This window comes from Dermacentor andersoni, chromosome 10 (genome assembly GCF_023375885.2).
Source record: "Dermacentor andersoni chromosome 10, qqDerAnde1_hic_scaffold, whole genome shotgun sequence".
Classification (NCBI taxonomy): Eukaryota; Metazoa; Arthropoda; class Arachnida; order Ixodida; family Ixodidae; genus Dermacentor; species Dermacentor andersoni.
Window position 1 is genome coordinate 49736830 of NC_092823.1, and position 19406 is coordinate 49756235.

A 19406-nucleotide genomic window follows, 5' to 3' on the forward strand; every position below is an offset into this window, starting at 1 on the left:
ACCCAGTGTCTTCGGCCTAACCTCACCTTCATGTAGCATAAAGAGGAAGTGCCATGTATTTGCGTTTGATGCGGCAGCGGATTGTCTGCCGCAGTAGTCCACTTCAGCGGACCCAACTTCATCAGCCGACATCGTTGGACTAAGGCCAAGTAACACCAATTCATCTCATCCGCACGAGACACTAAGACACTGATGCGTGTTGCGCTAGCCACACGAAATTGAAGGTATCTGTGAAAGGGACAGTGCAAGAATACAATACACATTTTTTTAAGATGAATAAAGTCACTTATTTTCGGGCGAGTTCGATATTTTGCACTCCCAATTATTCGGACATTTTTGCGGTTCCTGTTGAGTCCAAATTATCGGTTGGCAATTGTATAAGTACTAGGGTTCTGCGTGCCGGCTGTTCTTAGTGCTGATTCCAGGGTGCCTCAATGCCCTTGCTCGCCGCTCCATACAGGGTGGTGACACTCACGTCATCTGCTATGGCATGCACTATGTTCAATCTCACTACATGGTATCGTGCATCTAGCGCGATGGCGCAAGGCGGTCTTTCTGTATATACAGAAATTTTTACAAGGAGTAACCCCGCTGAAGTGTTCCCAGAAGGTATATTGCATGACCTAGTACAATTCAAGTTATTTGCTTATCCTTTTCTTCTATTTTTCCTCTTTCTTTTTCTGTCACAGCTCGGACGCACCTCAATTTTTCCTCTAGCTACTGATGCATCGAAAATCACTTTTTAAATTTTTTCGCAGTTGTGAACTGAAACTACAGACCACATCTGCCTCTGATTTCTGCATGTAATTCTTTGGAAAGTAAATAGTACTAAATGGTCAAAAATGTTTGCATTGTACATTTAGATTACTTCACGCATTTGGAGAGTTATGATACATACCGTACTGCATGATGCAGTGGAGAGGGCAGCTGCCATGCCTAGTCATTTATTCAGATGTGGTAGGTCACACAAATAACAACCTGTAGCTGCACTGAACAAACCAAAATTGATTTGAGGTTGACTACCAGCGCACGTTCTGCTCCCATGCCCCTCACTCACTCGTGCTTTCAGTTCACGCAGGCGTATCTGCAGCCCCATAGTTGAGCATAGCTGAAGATCGGAAGGTTCTCAACAATCTCCTTGTGCTGACGGCATGCCTCCACGCTTGGCTTCAGAGTTCGGTGAGAGAACTAGTCAGGTCTGCACCGAGGATCTCACTTTGAGGACTGTATCAGTTCAAGCAGCAATGCCATTGAAGTGCTCTTCGCATTACTTCACCGTTTTCATTACTTCTTTGCTTTGCTTGGGTAATGAGGGTTGTTGCCTTTGCAAGCGTATTCTTTCAGGATGGGTGGGCAGGCTTACTCGCTGGTACTTGCCCACAAAAGTGCAGCTCTGCATGACACGCACTAATTGATCCTCTTCAGGATTCATTTAGGAGGAAGCCTGACGAAGATGGAAGTCTCCGACTGAAAGCACTGTTGGCACAACATTTGACATCAGCTTCTTCCAGCCATCCGCCCGTTTTTGGTTGAAACTAGATTCTTCGAAGTGAGACTGTAGGTTTGCAAGAAAGCGAACTACGTTAATTTGCAACAATTAAAAAGTTCACAAGCTCACTGTGCTATGTGGCATGTAATTAACGATTTTTCACTACGATCTTTCACAAATATTTCACAATGCCACACTGTGAATACGCGCACTAGCAAAATGTCAGCATTACTGCACGTACACTGTTTCCCTGAATTTTAGTTCGTGATGAAAACGCAGAACACGCTGTACTCGCATTGCAGACACATGAGACATTCATAGGCTACCACTTGCCCCGTTTAACCTTCACTGTCCATAGAAGCCGTCTTTTTCGATCTCTCAGAAATGCAAATAGTCGCCAGCCGTTTCTCCAATTATTAGAGCACTGCGGGACGCAGCACCCAGTCATTTTGCAAAAGTCACGACATGGCTGGCAAGGTGTGTGTGACGGCTGCTAATTACGGTCGTGTACGGCGGCCATCAGAGGTGAGGTGAAAAAGGGTGGAGCGTGCCGAGAAGACCGGTTCCACAGTGGTTTTGTCGGCATCGACAGCTTCAGAGAGTGTCGCCACCCTGCATGAAAAGGGAGAGGATGTGCACATTGAGTCACCCTAGTTGATTTGTCACCGACGCCCTAGTCATACTCATATGAGTCTCCCATGTGGACTGCATTGCTGGAACACGCCATCAGTTTCCATCACCGCAGCTGTACGAAACTCCTAGTGGCCTCCAACGTGGAGCTGGTGAAACACGATGTGAGAAATAAAACTTACGGAACTCATCCATTTTCAAGTACATTGAGCTTTATTCCTTTTCTAATCGTGGCTGGGGAAGTGTTCGAACTTTTTTCTAGTTTCCTGTCGGTACAGAATGCGTTGGGCAACATCCAGTGATGTTCAGTAAATACAATAGATTACTATAGCGTAAATGTGTCCTAGAGCAGGCCACTGTTAGCAGCATAGAATTTCTTACAGTACTATCTGGAGGGAAGTCTAGCCTTACCATTTTTATGCAAATATGTTACTGTGATGCCATGGGAATGCCAGGATATGGAAAGCTTGGCTTGTCTTGAACGTTAGTGGGGGCCTCAAACATGGTAATGACTGTGCAAATAGATGATATAAACTTTATTTGCTAAACTAACGGGTGCAGCAACCTTAGTTTGGGGCATTCTGTAAAAAAATACACCTTCCTTGTAATTTAATCAAGTGTTAATAAAGCGTTCACACGCTTGAAAAGGGAACCAAGTTTGTTGAGTTCACAGTGAACTATTCGCCTACTTGCATGTTTGGAGCCTTTAGCTCCCTCTTTTTTTTCTTTTTTTTCCATACATGTGTTATGGTTGCAAAATAAACACACTTGTTAGTAATCAGTCCTGTCTTCTCTTTTTTGTCCCGTTTTTCGCACTGTTTTTCCACCGTGATGGGGTTGCTAGAGGTTGCTCTACACGTCTGGCTGTTCATGTTGTGCAGCGGGTGCTCTGAGTGCCCTCAAGTACCGCAAGGAGCGTGTGCGGGAGATAGCCTGCGTGGTGGTGGACAGTGGCTTCTCCTTCACCCACATCGCACCCTTCCTGCGTGGCAAGCTGATCAAGGCCGGTATCCGCAGGTGAGGGACCAACACGCTCAATTGTTATTTGCGTTTCCTGTGAAGGAAGGAAGTCACCTTGAAGCAAACGAAATAATTGGACTGGGCTCTGCAATCCGCTAAGTATTGTGGGCGCCTCTGCACAAGCATAATTTATTTCTTTGTCTTTGTGTCGTGGTTGCCATGTAGACTCGTGTAGTTGCCATGACTCTTACAGTGAGGGGCTGTTCACAGTTCTGCTGTTCTTGGCAGTGTGTGTACAGGCTGCATCACTGCGCATTCCAAATCGTTGCCTTGAGTCACCAGAGATTTGTAACATTGATTCACTGGTGGCATGTAACAATGTTAACCTGTTTCCTTTATAAAGAAAAACCTATGGGTTGCAGCAGATGTCTGTGTAGAACAGCAAGAGCAGTTGATGACAAGGAAAGTAAGAATCGTATAAAACAGAATGTAGGTTGACACCTTAGCTTGAAGTGAGAAAGAGAAAAAAAGACAGGAAAGGGAAACGAGAAGAAAATCGCCGAAACGCATTTATTTTTGCGGCATTGCTCATTAATCATCTGAACTTGCAGAAACGTAGTCGAAAGACAACCATTTGTCGCTAGCTGCCTCCCACAGTGCGTTGCCCTCGGTCACATCAAGCAACCTCTCTATAAAACGTTAATGACGTTTTGCATTAGTTGCACGCCGACAGTTTTAGTTTTTGTGCCCGCCAATATTGCATGTTTTTCTTTTTTCCCCGGAAATGTCAAACTGGCACTGAGAAGCCATGTTTCTGTTCACGTCAGTAAAGTATACAACTTTCATTTTGAATGCCAGGGGAGGAATGGGGAGGGAGTGAACACATGGTAACAGGATCAAGGACCTGCCTGAGGGGGGCAGGAATGCCCGCCTGTCTGCCCTCTCCCCCGAGCGCACTTGTGTCCTCTTTGCATGTGGGCCACGTGCCTTGTCTTGGAGGTGATCTGCAACAAGTGCAAAGACCGAGCCGAGATGCGCTTTGATGTGCCTTGTGTTCCCGTGTGTCTAGAGTTGGCAGTTGCGTAATTTCAAGTTTCCGCAACACGGTGGGAAGTTTCATTGTGACAGTGAGTTTGTGGTCATCAAGTGAGATCTGTTCATGTTTGCTCAACTGCACGTGACACTGATAAAACTACAAACCTGATTCCATGTAGTTGTCTCTTTGCCATCACCATCAGGGCTCAGCCTTTCTGGCAGTACTGACATTTGCTTTCGGTGCTCGGGATGAATATCTGTATCTTTTTACAGTTTTCTTTTTCATTTGTGTGCGCCATCTGATGACGGCTGCGCGCACTAAGCATGGTCGGCCATGGCGTCCAAGATTTATGGAGCCGCATGTCGCAATGCACGCAAACCTCTGCCACTGTGGCCACTTCGATGCATTGCTCTCGGCGCGATCTGCACCGAATGCACTGTCGCTCATAACCGCGCTATTATAACCTGCCCTTCTTGGGATTTGTTTATAAGTGCTTACTGAAGAGATACTATCCCCCAGGAATGCTCTGGGAATTTGTGAAGTTGATTTTACTGCTAGAACTGTAAAACCTTGAATTAATGAAACTTGCCATTTAATGAAGTTTTTTGCTGCAATTACAACTTCATTATGTTGAGGTTTGACTATATTTTCCAATTCGCTTCGGTCTCGAAATCAAATAGTCGCTATTGGTAAATATGGATATCTCTCGAGCAGTTTTCAAATACTTTAAATTGTCAACTGTATGAGATGTAAACTGTATGATATATGTATGTATATGTAAACTGTATGATAAACTGTAAACTGTACGAGATAAAGAATGCAGTGGTGGTGTAGAGGTAGAACACCCGCCTCGCATGCAAGAGGTCCGTGGTTCGAATCCCGGTGCCGCACAATTCTCCACCGGATTAAAAAAGAAATCTGTGTATTGATAAAATTGCATAAACAGGCCTGGAGTGTGGCCTGATTCCGGTGACCAGAACCGGCAACGCACTCCCTCACCAGAGCAGGATTGGCCACCCTGCTGCAGTACTTGGCCACAACCTCCTATATGAACACAACAATCAAACACCGGCCCTCAGTCCCCAGCAGCTGCGAAGCAACTGACCACGGCGGCGGTCAGACCTGCGACGCAGCAGAGGGTGCTAAGAATCCCTGGCTCCGGACAGGCCGCCATTGGAATATGAACCTGCCAATGTTTAACGCTAGAGCGTTATCTAGTGAGGCGAGTCTAGCAGTGCTATTGGAGGAATTAGAGGGCAGTAAATGGGATATAATAGGGCTCAGTGAAGTTAGGAGGCCAAAAGAAGCATATACAGTGCTAAAAAACGGGCACGTCCTGTGCTACCGGGGCTTAGCGGAGAGACGAGAACTAGGAGTCGGATTCCTCATTAATAAGAATAGAGCTGGTAACATACAGGAATTCTATAGCATTAACGAGAGGGTGGCAGGTATTGTTGTGAAACTTATTAAGAGGTACAAAATGAAGGTTGTACAGGTCTACGCCCCTACATCCAGTCATGATGACCAGGAAGTTGAAAGCTTCTATGAAGACGTGGAATCGGCGATGGGTAGAGTGAAAACAAAATACACTATACTGATGGGCGACTTCAATGCCAAGGTAGGCAAGAAGCAGGCTGGAGACAAGGCAGTGGGGGAATATGGCATAGGCACTAGGAATAGCAGGGGAGAGTTATTAGTAGAGTTTGCGGAACAGAATAATATGCGGATAATGAATACCTTCTTCCGCAAGCCGTATAGACGAAAGTGGACGTGGAGGAGCCCGATTGGTGAGACTAGAGATGAAATAGACCTCATACTCTGCGCTAACCCTGCCATCATACAAGATGTGGACGTGCTCGGCAAGGTGCGCTGCAGTGACCATGGGATGGTAAGAACTCGAATTACCCTAGACCTGAGGAGGGAACGGAAGGAACTGGTACATAAGAAGCCGATCAATGAGTTAGCGGTAAGAGAGAAAATAGAGGAATTCCAGATCAAGCTACAGAACAGGTATTCGGCTATAACTCAGGAAGAGGACCTTAGTGTTGAAGCAATGAACGACAATCTTGTGGGCATCATTAAGGAGTGTGCAATAGAAGTCGGCGGTAACTCCGTTAGACAGGATACCAGTAAGCTATCGCAGGTGACGAAAGATCTGATCAAGAAACGCCAATGTATGAAAGCCTCTAACCCTCCAGCTAGAATAGAACTGGCACAACTTTCGAAGTTAATCAACATGCGTAAGACAGCTGACATAAGAAAGTATAATATGGATAGAATTGAACAAGCTCTCAGGAACGGAGGAAGCCTAAAAGCAGTGAAGAAGAAACTAGGAATTGGCAAGAATCAGATGTATGCGTTAAGAGACAAAGCCGGCAATATCATCACTAATATGGATGAGATAGTTCCAGTGGCTGAGGAATTCTATAGAGATTTATACAGTACGAGTGGCACGCACGACGATAATGGAAGAGAGAATAGTCCAGAGGAATTCGAAATCCCACAGGTAACGCCGGAAGAAGTAAAGAAAGCCTTGGGAGCTATGTAAAGGGGGAAGGCAGCTGAGGAGGATCAGGTAACAGCAGATTTGTTGAAGGACGGTGGGCAGATTGTTCTAGAAAAACTGGCCACCCTGTATACACCCTGCCTCATGACCTCGAGCGTTCCAGAATCTTGGAAGAACGCTAACATAATTCTAATCCGGAAGAAAGGGGGACGCCAAAGACTTGAAAAATTATAGACCGGTCAGCTTACTGTCCGTTGCCTACAAAGTATTTGCTAAGGTAATTGCAAATAGAATCAGGAACACCTTAGACTTCCGTCAACCAAAGGACCAGGCAGGATTCCGTAAGGGCTATTCAACAATAGATCATATTCACACTATCAATCAGGTGATAGAGAAATGTGCGGAATATAACCAACCATTATATGTAGCTTTCATTGATTACCAGAAAGCGTTTGATTCAGTCGAAACCTCAGCAGTCATGGAGGGATTGCAGAATCAGGGTGTAGACGAGCCGTATGTAAAAATACTGGAAGATATCTATAGCGGCTCCACAGCCACCGTAGTCCTCCATAAAGAAAGCAACAAAATCCCAATAAAGAAAGGCGTTAGGCAGGGAGATACAATCTCTCCAATGCTATTCACATCATGTTTACAGGAGGTATTCAGAGACCTGGATTGGGAAGAATTGGGGATAAGAGTAAATGGAGAATACCTTAGTAACTTGCGCTTCGCTGATGATATTGCCTTGCTTAGTAACTCAGGGGACCAACTACAATGCATGCTCACTGACCTGGAGAGGCAAAGCAGAAGGGTGGGACTAAAAATTAATCTGCAGAAAACTAAAGTAATGTTTAACAGTCTCGGAAGGGAACAGCAATTTACTATAGGTAGCGAGGCACTGGAAGTGGTAAGGGAATACATCTACTTAGGACAGGTAGTGACTGCTGATCCGGATCATGAGTGAAATAATCAGAAGAATAAGGATGGGCTGGGGTGCGTTTGGCAGGCATTCTCAGATCATGAACAGCAGGTTGCCATTATCCCTCAAGAGAAAAGTGTATAACAGCTGTGTCTTACCAGTACTCACGTACGGGGCAGAAACCTGGAGGCTTACGAAAAGGGTTCTACTTATGTTGAGGACGACGCAACGAGCTATGGAAAGAAGAATGATAGGTGTAACGTTAAGGGATAAGAAAAGAGCAGATTTGGTGAGGGAACAAACGCGTGTTAATGACATCTTAGTTGAGATCAAGAAAAAGAAATGGGCATGGGCAGGACATGTAATGAGGAGGGAAGATAACCGATGGTCATTAAGGGTTACGGACTGGATTCCAAGGGAAGGGAAGTGCAGCAGGGGGCGACAGAAAGTTAGGTGGGCAGATGAGATTAGGAAGTTTGGAGGGACAACATGGCCACTGTTAGTACATGACCGGGGTAGTTGGAGAAGTATGGGAGAGGCCTTCGCCCTGCAGTGGGCGTAACCAGGCTGATGACGATGACGATGAGATAAAACATAAAATTTTTGCAAAAGTGCGATAAATTTTATCCTGGTGGCCATAGTAAATGTGAAACACGAGAATTACATAAAGGAGCATGCTGTACATAACTCGGGCAGCCAGATTTTATAGTGTAGGTCTTAAGCACCTGTTCCAGGGTTGAGCGTCGTCGTAGCTCAGCGTAACTGTGCGAATGCACTCGTGCCACTGCGCGCCTTCGTCGTCATCGGCTTCCACAGCTGGCTCCAATGCCACTCATCATGCCAGTGTTTCCATGGTGACCCTCCCTCTGCAAAGGCACTGACAGCACTGGCCCACTGCCAGTTGGTGCGGTGATTTCGGGCTCAAATTCTTCTCCTCAATATATCGTAAAATGAAAACACGTATACAGCTGCGCTCACATTTCGCATTATGGAATATTGTAATTGTCGGACGTTCTTTTTTTTTTCAAATAAACCACTATCATCTGCACACACTACAAGCTGCGTTTACATGAATGCAACAGTGTCGCATCGCATCACATTCTAGTGCATCACATTCATGTAACAGCAGTAATGCGCTAGTAAGGCGCATCGCATTAATGCACCAGGCGAGGGTAGATTTACGGGCGGAAGTCGACTCTTGCGGAGCATGTAAACACAGGATCATCGCATTAGGAATTATGGGAAGGAATTAGCCACCAACATGGCGGTGGTCCCGGCTGCCCGCTTTGAATTGAATTTGGCGTTGCTTTTGTAAAATGCAGCTTCGTTCGCAGCAAATGAATGTGTAAACAGCCTTCGTTTAGTCTCAGGCCGCTTCGACGACAGAGTATTATGGATAACCTTGTGGTGTTCTCGAGATCGCTTCTTGTTTCCGAGTCGAAGCCTAATGAAAGAAACATTCGAGATGTTTGCTCTACCTATCGCTAGAGCCAGGAAATAGCTGCAACGGCGGCATATGACCTCTGAGATTCAAAGATCTCGCTGGCCAACGAAAAGTGTAAAAAATGTGCGCTGCTTCGCGTACGCTACGCTAGACAGTTTTAGTATAGCGTACACTATACTTATTTATTTATTTCATATACCTCACAGGCTCCGGAAGGAGCATTGCGTGAGGGTGGCGGTACAGATAACAATTGTGGAGCAAAAACAGTTTTTGTTACATAAATATGAACCATTCGTACGCTAAAACATAGCGGGTCGTCACTGTGCATGCGCTGAATGCTAAACGAAATAGCGGGTATAGTGGGCGTACGCAACGCAAACTAGTTAGTGTTAGCATTTTTGCGTGGTTTGCGGAGTTTGCGTGAAACATGGCGGCGGTCCCGGCTGCCCGCTTCGAATTGAATTTGGCGTTGCTTTTGTAAAATGCACTTCGTTCGTAGCAAATGATTGTGTAAACGGCTTTCGCTTAGTCTCAGGCCACTTCGACGACAAAGTATTATGGATAACCTCGTTGTGTTTTCGAGATCACTTCTCATTTCCGAGTCGAAGCCTAACGACAGAAACATTCGAGATGTCAGCACCACCTGTCGCTACAGGCGGGAAATAGCCACAACTACGGCATATGGCCTCTGAAATCCGAAGATATTGCCAGCCAACTAAAATTGTAGAAAACATGCGCTGCTTAGCGTACACTACACCTAGTGTATAGCGTACGCTATAAGTTGCTTACGCTAAACTAAAACTGTCTACTATAGCATATAGTGTACGCTATAAGTTGCGTACGCTAAACTAAAGCTGTCTGTTTCTCGGCACTCAGCCACCAACGTGCACTCGGCCCACTACTGGAAACCAGTTACACCGGAAGTTGGCTGCACTTCCCTTATATGACACCATGTGGCGCTACATTCTCGCGAGAGTTAATGCGCTACATGTAAACGGCGTTGCATCGCCTTTCACAAATGCGCTTGGAAATGTGATGCCCCACTGTCGCATTCATGTAAACGGTGCTACAGTGTCCTTAGTACACAAACAAACTGCTTATTTATTCCTAATGCTCCATTCAGGCTTCTGAGCAACAGCATTTCATTATGTGCAGTGTATTGACAGATGCTTGCTAAAGTCTTGAACACACTATTCATAATTATATAATATGCTATTATACAGCAGACTCCCTTTAAGACGAACTTAAAGGGACCACGAAAATTTATTCGTCTTACCAGAATAATTGGCAACATGACCAGGTGCATCCGAATATCTTACTTCAAAACGGTAAATGAAGTAGATTTAAAGTGGGGGAGAAATGACACAAAAAGTAGTTATTTAGCTGAAATTAATAGAACACTGTTTTTAAGTGGTACTCTTGCTTGGTTTCATCCAGTCCATAATGGACGTTTGGCACTTCTGTGAAAATCGGCGAGCAGCCACAAACAATGTTATCTCACCTAATGACCTTAAATATATTTGTGTGCCTTTGTGATGCTGGAAAAAGCTCACTAGCAAGTTCAAGCAGGCATCTGGTGCATCACAGATCATCGGTGCAAACTCCGAGCTAGTGAGAGTACGAAGGAGCGCGCTGAGCGTGCGGCAAAGCAGCACAACCTAGTAGAAAGTCTAGGTGACGTTGAGCGAAGTGGGGAAGGAGAAACGAGGTGAAGCGTTGCGGAGGAGGAAGGTAGGCGGAGGCGCACTGGGTTGACCTCCTCTGGCAGCTTCTACAGGTTTCGTTTGCAATACGGACGTACCAGGTTTGTCTCGTGATAACATCGTCCTCGCATGCCGTACACTGTGTGTGTGAGTGAAAGCGTGCGACAGTGAGCCGACGATGGCGGCTCAATGTCACCTGCACAAAAGAGGAAAGGGGGGGAGCGCGCCTTCTTCCGTTGCATGCATGGCACCAAGGAGGGAAGGGAAGGGGGTGTTGTAGGTTGCACAGGCTTTATCTTGAACGCAATCTGCTATGGAAGCATAGTCTAGGTAGGCCGATGGCTCGTACCTTTGCATGCGCTATGTTCTCGCCGCTCAGTTTGCATTGAAGCGATAGAGTTCACAAAGGTCACTTCGCTCGCTGCTGCTGCCACGATCCCTCACGCCAGCGTTTTGACAGCAACCGTCCAAGGTCATAGAGTATGATGTGTTCATGTTTGCCTGTGCATGCTGACACCATGCTTGTAAATTTAGTTAGCAAGCGAATGTTTATGAGGGGATATTCTACACTGGTGGCTGCTGCGTATGGCGTGGCCACATGAGCTCTGTCAAATACGATCTGCGACATGGACAGTCTAGGCTCACCGAGGGCTTATAGCTTCGCATGTGCTATAGCACCCAGATGCTTGCACATCACTTGCGTTCACGACGTGAAATGTCACTGTCTCTTTTTATTTCCTCGTCTTGTTTTTGCCCCTGTCAACGGGCGATGTGAGCCACAGGCCTTTTGTAGGGTGCCTTGATGCACGTGCCCTTGGGCGTGGTACATCGAAGCACCCGAGCCTCCAGGATAGGTAGCAGTGGCGGTCTTTCCGAATGTTCGTCATAACCGAAAAGCACATCTGATGCAGTTCGTTTTGAGGGGATTTTTTTTTGCATTGAATCTGTGAAAAAACAAACATTCCCATGTTGTTCGTTATATGCAAGAATTCAACTTAACTGAGTTCGCCTTAATGAGAGGTCACCATAGTAGCAAACACTGTTTTATGTTAATGATGAAAAACAGCTCATTGTTATTCGAAAGGTATTAAGTAGTCCAGTTGGTTTCAATTACTATTGCATTTGTATTGAATTCAATCTGAAAAGTACTGTTTGCACACACCTACTCAGGTCGCAACTTTACAGTTGCTATTAAGTACAGCCGGGCGTGGCATTTCAGGAGGCGCCAGACGTCTGTGCGCATGCGTAAGTAAAAGCGAGTGTGAGAGATAAAATGTGGGCACTTTTGCTCCTTGAATATATGACTCTGCCTAGGCACTACAGAGGAGAAGTTTTCTTGCACGTGTTGTATGCGTTTGTCCCTAGGCGTGCCAGCATTGTGGAGTTTGTTTACGCTCGGCCGCTGGTTGCCAGAGCGGTGAAATAGGTGAAGCAGCGGGGTGGCACTGACACCCCTGCAGCGCTTGTGGCAATGGCGAAGTCAGTCCTGGCGAATCATAGCTTTCTCGAGCCTCATGGCAATGTGCCTTGAAAATCACATCAAAGATGTTTCCGTGGGAGCAGTAGGGACCATAGCTTTGCAACCGCAGTTGAACGAGGCTGAAAGGCTGCCGGTGGCGCTTGACGCCCCTGAAACTTTTAAGAGAATACGTCACGCTACCCTAACACCTCTTACGCTAACCTAACCTAACCGAACGCTAATCTAATGAGACATGGCCAAGACAAAAAGACAATAATCCTCGTAGCATAGCTGCTGTGAGAATACGCCGTACCACACTAACGCTTTTTACACTAACCTAACCTGACCTTACGCTAACCTACCGTATTTACTCGCATAATGATCGCACTCGCGTAATGATCGCACCCCTGAATTTTGTCGTCAAAATTCAATTTTTTTATTTCTTGCGTAATGATCGCACCCCGAACTTGCCGCAGCGATATGTCGTGTGCCAAGTCTAGCTAATAATGATCGCGCTTACCATCTGCTGAATGCTACCCGAACGACTATTCAAGACAAACCAAGCGGTCTGCACGCACCAAACATTCTTAAGTAGATGCCTCGTTTCATTACTTTCATCAGATGCCTCATTTCATTACTTTCATCACTTTCCGCACTTCCATGACAAAAAGAGGTACTACCAAACTTTTCTTTATTATGTGTAGGCTTTATAATGGTTGTGGTCAACAACAACAAAAAAAGGCGCCATTCGGTTTTTCTCATCTGCACTCATGGGCAAGCAACAAATCGGGAGCGGCAACGATAGTAGCCACGTTTACACTGATACGTTAAATGTGTACCTTATTCATACGCCAACGCTTGTAACACAGCTAAGATATTCACCCACCCTTAGCGCAAACGTGCGGTATTAGGATAGTAGTGAAGACATGCAGCAGTTTCCGCAGCATGCCCGCCATGTGTTTCTATGTCGCTGGCAGCTAAGCGCGCCCATCTGTTTCTGCCCCCTCAAAGTGCACATGGCTACGTTATTGCCGCAAACTTGCCGATATTAACGATATTATTTATTACTGATGTGGAAAAACCTGTTTCAATGCATGTAATGTACTCGCGAGAAGAAAAAAAAATCGCGTTCGGCTTGCTCCGCCGGCTGCCATTTTTGTTTTGGTGTCCCGCATCCTGCAGCAAATGGGGGACGAAAAAAAAACTTTTTTTTTATGGGAAATTTAACCCGCGTAATGATCGCACCTCTGAATTTGCGTCAATTTTTTCTGACAAAAAAGTGCGATCATTATGCGAGTAAATACGGTAATCTAACGTAATCTTATGTTAACCTAACCTAACATGGACGACATGCAGAGACAATCTGCACGGCGCAACAGTTGTGAGAACACGCTGCACCACCCTAATGCCCTTTACGCTAACCTAACCTAAGGTAACCTAAAGCTAACGTAAACCTAAGATAACCTAACCTAACGTGGTCGAGACGGAAAGCCAATAATCCTCATGGTGTGACATCAAGCAATGGTACTCAACTGCGGTTGCTAAGGTGCTGTGCATTCATTTCATTCAAAGGGGATGACTCAAAAATGCTCCTGAAAAGTCACAGACAGCAGCATACGAAAAGCCTGCCAAGAGCGAAGATACTGCACCAGGAGAGCAGTCCTGGCCTCTACTACGGCCTCTATTGCTCCTCCGGGGAAAATCAGTGATATTTTTTTTAAGGTAGAGCGCCGTATAACGCGACAAAGTTATGATGAGGCGTGACTGACTCAGCGCCGCAGGCGCGAGAAAATCTGTCCGACATACCTTCTGGCAAAGCGATCACTGAACAAGGTGTCCATGCCCACTGCTTCACCGCGCCGGTAGCCAGCGTCGGAGCGTAAACAAACTTGACCCCACTCTGCAATGCCGGCACGCCTAGGAACAAACGCATACAACACGCGCAAGGAAAGTTCTCCATAGTTATATATTCAAGGAGCAGAAGTCTCCGCATTTTCTCTCTCGCTCCCGCTCTTACTTGCACATGCGCACAAACGTCTGGCTTCTCCCAAAATGCCACGCCCGGCTGTACTTACTAGCAATTGTAAAAATGCACTCGGATCGGTTAGATTTCTATGGCTTCTCTGGATTTCATCTCCATGTCTTGCTGCCCCTAGGCCAATAAAAGTGGGCACCATCAACGCCATGCCACTAACAGAATCGGTGATCTAGGTGTGATCTCAATGCACAAACTTCGTGGCCTAATGCAGAGGGCCACCCACGTGTATCATTGGAGCACGTGGGAGCAGCTAGGCATGTAGGTGAAATCTTGATAAACCCCACTCATTAGCACATTCTGTTCTTCCTCACCGGCTGTTTTGTGTATGATGTTTGGTTCTTCATACACTCCCCTTTGTGTACTGCGCTGTGTCTGGAATGTGCTCATTATGCGAGTGCCAAGGTGCATAATCACTATGTCTTGTATATAGTAGTACTCTCACAGCATGAATGAGGCTTGGCGTCTACCACAACGTTCCTGCAGCTTAGACGAGCTTTATGATATTCCCAATGTGAGCCGTTGAAGCATGGCATGAATCCGTGCATGCATTGTTGGAATGAAATCAGTCGGATGCAGTCGCCATGTTGACATAATCACTAAATAAAAGTTCACTTTGTTGAACGGACACCAAAGGTAAATCTAACTTGAGCTGCAAATATGGAAAAACCTGAGGTGGGCGACAACGCCACCCTGAAGTTCTCATGCCAGCTCATCATGAGTTTAGATTGCTTCTGCTCAGACCTTGTTAATTTGTTATCGGTAATGACGGACTATGGCATATCGTAAAATGACCAAGAACTGAGCTCAGTTTGGGGAAAACTTACTGAGTACGACAAAATAAATTGAGATCCCTGACATCACAGAAGTTTACAGGCTTCTACGGTTTCAGTGCAACATGAAACTTTGGCCTTTTAATAATCAAACTGTTATGGTAAAATTCAAGAAAACAGACTTTTGAAAAATACTTTATCAGTCTAAACTGAGTTACTCTTTCTCTGTAGTGTTCCTTAATTAAAGGCTCGCTTTTTGCTATGTGCCATGCATTTTAAGAATCAAGCTGTGAACGTGTGCAAGAATGGTGATGACCAGACGTATACACATGCGTTTGTGACAGGATAAACCTGGGAGGCAAGGCGCTGACCAACCACCTGAAGGACATCGTCTCCTACCGGCAGCTGCACGTCATGGATGAGACGTATGTCATGAACCAGGTCAAGGAGGACGCCTGCTTTGTCTCCACTTCCTTCAACGAGCACATGAGAATCGCCCAGTAAGTGTGGTGGCGATGCCGGGTGTATTCATCCAGCAGGGGCAAGTTCTTTTGTGTTTGTGTGCATCTCTGCACATTAACCTTTCCACCTTTGTTGCGAGAAACACAACAGCACCTAGGGGGTGAGGGTGATAGGGAGTGATGAACCACACGGGCCATTTTTTTTCTGGCCCTGCTCAAGCCTGAAAGTGTCGTGCACTGGCCAGCCCGAGCCTGGTTCGGTAATTTCAAACCTGACCAGTACCCGTCCCAGTCTGCTTCGATCCGACCCATTGGCTCTTGAGCCTAAACGAAGCATGGTCGAGTTGTCTGTTATGGGGAAGATACTAGTTGCGCCGCACATTATTTGCCACAGGCAGATATCACTGCGTCAGGTTTCCCGCTGGAGTTGCTGCAAAAAAAAGAAACAAAAGAAAAAAGTTGAAAGGTGATACAAACTCTACTTGAAGTTGATGAAAAACCATTTCTTCCTGGACATTTGTCATCAGCTATCATCGTCATCATTGCAGTCATCATCATCACTTTTGTCTCATTTTTACGCTGGAATTAGCCCACAAAAGAAGCTAGAGGCTAGAAACGGACATACCTGATACGGAAAGGCAGCAGTATGGTGGCTAGAGGTGTAGGTGTGCTGGCTGACACGTCTGAAGCGTAGATCCCACATGTCCACATCATGACGCAAAAATAGCGCTTCGCTCAGCAGGATGTTGGAGTGGTGTGTGTCATCTGCTGCATGCGGCAGACGGCACTCAACAATTAAACCACACGCAGTGATAAATTATCATCTGTAGCTGTCAATTTGTTCAGTGAGGAGCTACGGGTCTCTGTTATTGCATGTTTAGAAGTTGCTTAAAGGGACACCAAAGGCAAATATTAAGTCAAGCTAAAGTGATAGATTAGTGCTTGAGAATCTCTAAGGTGTTGATATTATCGCGAACAGAACTTAATAATCGAGAAATTGAGGTAAATGCAGGACATGATTAGAGACTCCCCCAGGAAACTCAAATACTTGCCCGATGACGAAAGCACTCCTCAATTAAATTCTGTCACTAGTACTCAACCACTCTTTGCACAAAACATCCTTGTATTATATTATGACAAAATAAAATGCTACTTGTCTAGTTCTATTTCATTTTTAGACAAAAGAACTTATTGAAATTATCTTTGACAATGACGCGGGTGGTCAAACGGTTTAATTTTCTCTCGACTCCGCTCCGCCCGCGCTTCAGTAGTTATCGCGTAGTGCTGCGCTGGTTTCGCTAGCTCGCGAAACTCACACAAACTGCAAGTAGCAGAGGATTCAACTTGCATGTGATGTCGCGAAATTTGGCAGCGAATCCACTACTCTGACTTTGTCTTGGCTTGGTACCGCCATCTGTCGGGCGCCGCAGCAAAGGGACGTAATGGTGTACACAATGTCACCACTCCTCCGTTGGGTGGCGGGAGATTTGATTTCGAAGAAGGTATTCGGACCCTTCAGATGCAATTTTCTCGTAAACTAAGTCTTTTCTGGGCACGAAACAAGCGTTGCAAGGTTTCTGGAATGGTATTTAAACAGTCTACACCAACTTACCCTTTAAGGATGTGGAAGCGTCTACGATGCAAATGTGAGCAGCATGGTTAGCGGGAGCTCAACCACGAGGCTGACTAAGCAGACGCCGCACCAAGTAGTGGCGGTGTTTAATCTTGCACACTTACTTTCTTGCTCTGAACTTTACGTCAGGGAGCCTAAAACAGCACTGTTTTCAGAGTTGACAAGAGCAGCAGTGGACACAACCTAATTGAGTGCAGATTGTGTGCTTTTAAGAACAGTTGCCCGCAGGCGCGATTTCATCCATATGTGGTTGACCAAGAGAGGTTTATCAAAGATGCATCGATATGGCAGTTCCACTCATCCCCGTAATACGATGCTTGAGAAAAAAAAGAGCGACACAATTTCTGGAACTGCGGTCGTCACACAACGGATTAAGACCGCAAAATCGGGCATGGCGAGATCACAACAAGCTGTGAATGAAGCCCCTGCAAAGTGCGACGACTTCAAGATTGTTGTGCCGACGCCTGCAGTGCTTGTCAACGCGTGCATACGTGATTGGCCTCGTGGTTACTGGGCCCGGCAGTGGAAGGTTTTTCAGCTGCCAGATTTTCTGTTCGTGTGAAGTTAGACTAACATACATCATCCTCAATAAAATTCTATTGGAGGCATGTGTTTCTATACAACAAACTGACGGCTGCACCATAACTTTGTAGGAAATGTTAGTTTGCTGTTGCTGAAATGCATAGCATGTTGCCAGCTATGGCGTCAAAGGTAGTGAAAATGTTTCACGAAGCTTTAGGAAGGGCGAACTACCTCAATTTGTGTGGGAGGAATCAGTTCTGCTTTAAGTTAAGTGCAACATCCTTGTTTTGAATGGTTATTATTGTGCTGCTAAGGATGGGGTTGTGGGTTCGATTACTTGCCACGGCGGCCGCATTTTGATGGAGTCGGAATGCTTAACGGTCACTTACTTAGGTTTAGGTGCATGTTAAAGTACCACAGGTAGTCAAAAAGTAATCTAGTAAAGTAATCTAGTAATCTAATAGTAATCTAGTAAAGTAAAAAGTAATCAGCGCCTCTCGTAGACCGTGTGTTAATTGCTTCTGGACATGCAACCTCATATTAATAATTGGTTGCACCGAATCTATGAAAAAGACTATGTACTGCTAGTTCACAGACCTATAACTCCAAAATAGCTTCCCACTTCTTCAAAACTGCTGGATCAGTAGTACCAGATTCTTGCGTATGAGCCAGAAAAATAATTCAAGCGTTTCGTCTCTTCAAACAATAACAGAACGTTCCATCCAGCTTTGCCTGCACTGCTCACAACGGTATTTGAGGCGCAAATTATAGCTGAAAACTGTGGCAACAATATCCTCAAACACTCGTCTGTCTACACAGCGTAGAGACGATGATGCATGCAGGAGCACCATTATACTGACAGCATTGCGATTTTCGCGTCGCGATGTGGAGAAGTGGTGAACTACGCTCGGTCGGCGCACCAACTCTTTTAGCCACCATAGCAGCGGTAACTCCCCAAAGAAGACACTGTCTTCAAAACACTGAAAAAAAAAAAGACATCTTCTCTCCATAATGCTCATGCACTAAAGTGTCACGTGCGTGCCCTCACTAAACTTTCCGAATAGCTGTGCAGCAATATACCATATTTGCTCGCATAACGATTGCTCTTTTTTTTTCCTCCAGAAAAATTTGCACAAAGTTGGGGGGGGGGTGCGTTCATTATGCGGGGTAAAATTATGATCGATTTCTTTTCTGTTGCCACCTCTAAAAAATAGACGCACGGTATGATTCAGAGTCCGATGCAGCGTCCGATGTACCAGAACAGCAGCCAGAGCCGAGGCGTTTTTCCATACCGTAGTGCTGGATTGGACACCTGTGCACACCAGGCATTCAGTCTGGCTCTACCTACAACACACACCTGTGCACACCAGGCATTCAATCTGGCTCTACCTACAACACGGCAAAACGCCTCAGATACGGCTGCCATTTTGGTACGTCAGGTGCCGTATCAAACGCCGAATCGTGTCGTGTGTCTCCTACTTCAAGACACCAAGTTAGGGGCACGACCATTATGCAACGAAAAGAAAAAAAAAAACGCCTTTTGATTGGAAAAGCAATGGGTGCATTCGTTACGTGAGTGCATTCAATTATGCGAGTACTAAATACAGTATAGCAAAGGCGTAGTGTATATGAGGGCTGAGCAACTCAGTGTTTCAAAATATGACTCAAAAGAAGGATTCAATTACAGAGTAAATTTCTCTCCATTCTGTTTTATTTCCACATCCCTTTCATCATTATTCCAAAATTTTTGCAGCATCTGCATTGGCATAAGGGGTTTATCTAAGAGCCATGGTCACTCGAAACTAATTAGTTGGACTAATTATTTGATAGACTACA

At 45.6% G+C, this 19406-nt stretch overlaps 1 protein-coding gene across 1 annotated transcript in view; it reads left to right on the plus strand.

Annotated features, from left to right (window-relative positions):
- Arp6 (Actin-related protein 6) overlaps positions 1–19406 on the plus strand; it is a 55002-nt gene that overhangs the window by 18061 nt on the left and 17535 nt on the right. The window contains exons 5-6 of the mRNA XM_050190779.3: positions 3001–3136; positions 15299–15454. Of these exons, the coding sequence (XP_050046736.1) occupies positions 3001–3136; positions 15299–15454 (292 nt within the window). The remainder of the gene's footprint in view (positions 1–3000; positions 3137–15298; positions 15455–19406) is intronic.